The sequence below is a fragment of the Echinops telfairi genome, unplaced genomic scaffold (genome assembly GCF_000313985.2).
Source record: "Echinops telfairi isolate 266 unplaced genomic scaffold, ASM31398v2 ScPeMD7_7457;HRSCAF=8495, whole genome shotgun sequence".
Lineage (NCBI taxonomy): Eukaryota > Metazoa > Chordata > Mammalia > Afrosoricida > Tenrecidae > Echinops > Echinops telfairi.
This window is the reverse complement of record NW_022111357.1, coordinates 46,688,230-46,691,374: the sequence shown is the minus strand read 5'-3', so window position 1 is coordinate 46,691,374 and position 3,145 is coordinate 46,688,230. Positions and strand designations below refer to the sequence as shown.

The following is a 3,145-nucleotide window of genomic DNA, read 5'->3' as shown; positions in this document are numbered from 1 at the left end:
GGGGGGGGGGGGTGTCTGTTAGAACCGGGTTTTGGGGGATGAGTAGGAGTTCCCTAGGTGAACGGAGAGGCCAATCAAGGCAGTGGGCATGAAGACAACAGACGCTTGGAAACGAGGCACAAGGGTCTATTTGGTCATTGACATGATAAAGAACAGGGCCTTTGTCCCAAAGGCAATGTGAGAGAAGGGGACATGGTCAGGGAGTGGGGCTGTGTGAACGGACTCAGGGGACCAGGTGCCAGTCTCTACTGGACCCCAGCACCACCCTGCATGAGGCCAGCACCAATGGTAGAATGAATCAAAGAATGAAGCCCCCCACACCCACTCCTAAGTCAACTCTCCTCCTCTGACCAGTCCCTGGGAATCATTCTTGTCTCTCAGAGGGATGGACCAGGTATTGGCCCCCCACGCCCCAAGGTAATGAGCTCCCCATCCCGGGCTGGTCCCAAGCAGGGAGGGTCTGGTGCTTTCTTTGCAAACATCTCTGGCCCCTTTTGCCCTTGACCCCTGCCCCTGTGCTGCCCTCTACCCTGGGTGTGGATTCTAAAAGGCCTGGGGGTCAAGCATAGACCAGCCAAGCCGGTCACGGTGGAAAATAAAACACGCCACAAAGGAGTCCATCAAAAACGTTCCCCCGAAGTAACTCTCTCCCCAGACGCCACCTCCAGCCTCAGTTTCTCATCAGGAAAGGAGAGGGAAGATGTCGACCCTTATATGGGATGTACTGGGGCTCTGGGGTAGGAAGTCAAGAGACAGGCTAGGGGTCTCAGGGAAGGCTGGGTAAGCTGACAATCTGTCCCCGCCATCACCGCCCCCACCCTACCCCCTGACCAGCCACCAAGCCAGCCTCAGCTCTGCTCCAGCCTGGACCCTGGGAAGAGGCCCTGCCAGGGCAGAGGCAGCTCAGGCAGAACCAGAACAAAGCCCAGCGGGTGGTGGGAGGGCCTAGGGCAGCGGGGTGGAAATAGCCAGCCTGGGCCAGAGGGCAGGTGGGGACCCCCTGCTCACAAGGCTGACCTCAGGAGAGGCCCTGCCACCTTCTGCCTCATTTCTCCAGCTACGGAACTGGGGCAGATTTTCTGTTCACCCAGGTTGGGTTCCTGAGATGGGGAAATGGAATGTTCTATTATCTGACCTTCAGAAGGCATGACTTGCCTTACCCTGGAGCCCAACCCAGCCTTCTCCTCGTGCCCACGGATTCTGACCATGGCCCTCCCCGGGCTCACACGACCTCCATGGCCCTCAGTGCGATGCTCCAGGCCCACAAAGCTCTAATTCCTCCATGTCTGCTGTGCGGGCCACCTCCCAGACAGCCCTTCTTGACCCCCCACCCCCACCCCACCCACACACGAGGGGTATTATCTACCTGGGCTAGATTTAGGGCTAAAATCTCCCCAGGGTTCTGCCCAGGCCAGGTCCCCAGGGAATGTTGCTGCCTTAAACTGAGGCACAGAGAGGGGGGGTTTGACTGTACCAGGTCACACAGCACACAGATACTGAAGAAGCTGCCAGCTGCCAAGGACACCCTCCCCTCCAATGTTCCCTGACCCCCATCTCAGGAAACTATTGGGGACCCTGGAACTGCCTGAGCCCTGTCCTGCCCTCCCCAAAGGCTGGGCAAGAGAGTCAGCATCTATTCCTGCAGCAAAAATGAGGCCAAAGTCTGCTGGCCCAGATAACACAGGGCCCCCTCCCACCAGCCCCAGGCAGGCCCTGACCTTGGACCTGGGGCCAAACTCCAATTCCAGCCTAGCTGTGACCAGTGGCCTCAGCCAGCAAGCTCTCTCTTCATCAGCAGCGCTCTCTGGGGACATCCTGACCCCAACTTAGCTCTCCACCCCCCACTCCTGTCCCCAAAGCTCTTCAGTGCTGATTGGCGGGGCAGAGGTGAGAGTCCAGTCCCCTGACTGGGAGACCCAGGGCAGGTGCTGGGACCTCCCTAACCTCATTGTGCACCCTGGAAACGTGATTCTCCCAGCTGGCAGAGAGGCAAGTCTTCATCAATAAAGATAACACAAGAGGATCTCAGCGGGCAGCCTCAGCTGTGTCTTCTCCTGGGGGCCTGCTGGTCTTGTAAGACCAAACAGAAAAACCAGACCACACCCAGCTGCTATGACTGAACCGGGACCTGGGGCAGCTCAGGACCACTCCTCTGAGACCCGCTACTCCCACTCGGTCTCAGCGGTACCCGGACGATTTAGGAATTTTCCAGGGCCCCATGTCTGCATCTAGGATCTATGTGGGGGGAGTGTGAAATCTGGCCCCTGGCCCAGCAGCTGTGGTTTCCGGAGACCCAAGGTCCTGGGTAAACCCAGGGGGTCCCCCTCCTTGATGGGGCAGGCCCTATCCCAACTCCAGGAGGGCCTCCAAGCGAAAGAGGCCGCCCTACGCCACCCCAGCCTCCCTTGCGCCGTGACTACTCGGCCGCCAGAGCGACTTTGGAAGTGATATTTGACCCCAAGGGCGCGCCGTATCGATCCGCGCGGCCGCAGACAATGGTCCCTGGACGCTGCAAGCGCCACGGTCCAAGTTCCACGTTCGATTCCCGCGAGATTCCCCCCTCCTCTCCGTGCGCCAGAATTCTCCAAGCGAAGGGGCTTGGGGGAAGCGGGAAGGTGGGGAGCCGGAGGCTAGGGTTAGGCTCACAGCCATGACAGCATCTCTAAGCCCCAGGGCCAACCCCCTGACGCAGATGACCCTTCCCGGGGAAAAGGAGAGGAGGAGGAGGGGCAAACTGGGGCGGAAGACGCCAGAGACCACCTGATGGGGGGCCCTGCAACGCTGCAGCGCCGACTGTATACATCATCCTAAGCCTGAAAGGGGAGCTCGTACCCTGATCTCAAAAGGCGTGTCGAGGCCCAAGGAATGTCAGCGCCAGGTCCAAGGTGACCGAACGGGTCAGAGGCCCGCCCAGGCCGGGGCCGGACACGCGGAAACGGCTGCACTAATGGGGGCTCACCTGCAGGTGTAGCTGAGGTTGCGGCGTATGCTCCGCTTGAAGAAGCTCTTGCAGCCCTCGCAGGTGAAGACGCCGTAATGCTTGCCGCTCGACTTGTCCCCGCACACCACACAGTCCACCTGCAGCCCCGGCCGCTCCTCGTCGCCCGGCTCGGCGTCGCTGGCGGCGCCCGGGGGCGAGGCCGAG

The 3,145-nt window shown here is 60.4% G+C and overlaps 1 protein-coding gene across 1 annotated transcript in view; it reads right to left on the bottom strand.

The window, feature by feature from the left end:
* The window catches only part of NR2F6 (nuclear receptor subfamily 2 group F member 6), a gene marked incomplete at its 5' end in the record, with an annotated part of 8,807 nt that extends 5,663 nt beyond the window's left edge, over positions 1-3,144 (bottom strand). Inside the window, one exon of the mRNA XM_045299257.1 lies at positions 2,960-3,144. Coding sequence (XP_045155192.1) covers positions 2,960-3,144 — 185 coding nt within the window. The remainder of the gene's footprint in view (positions 1-2,959) is intronic.
* Between the last annotated feature and the right edge of the window lies 1 nt (position 3,145).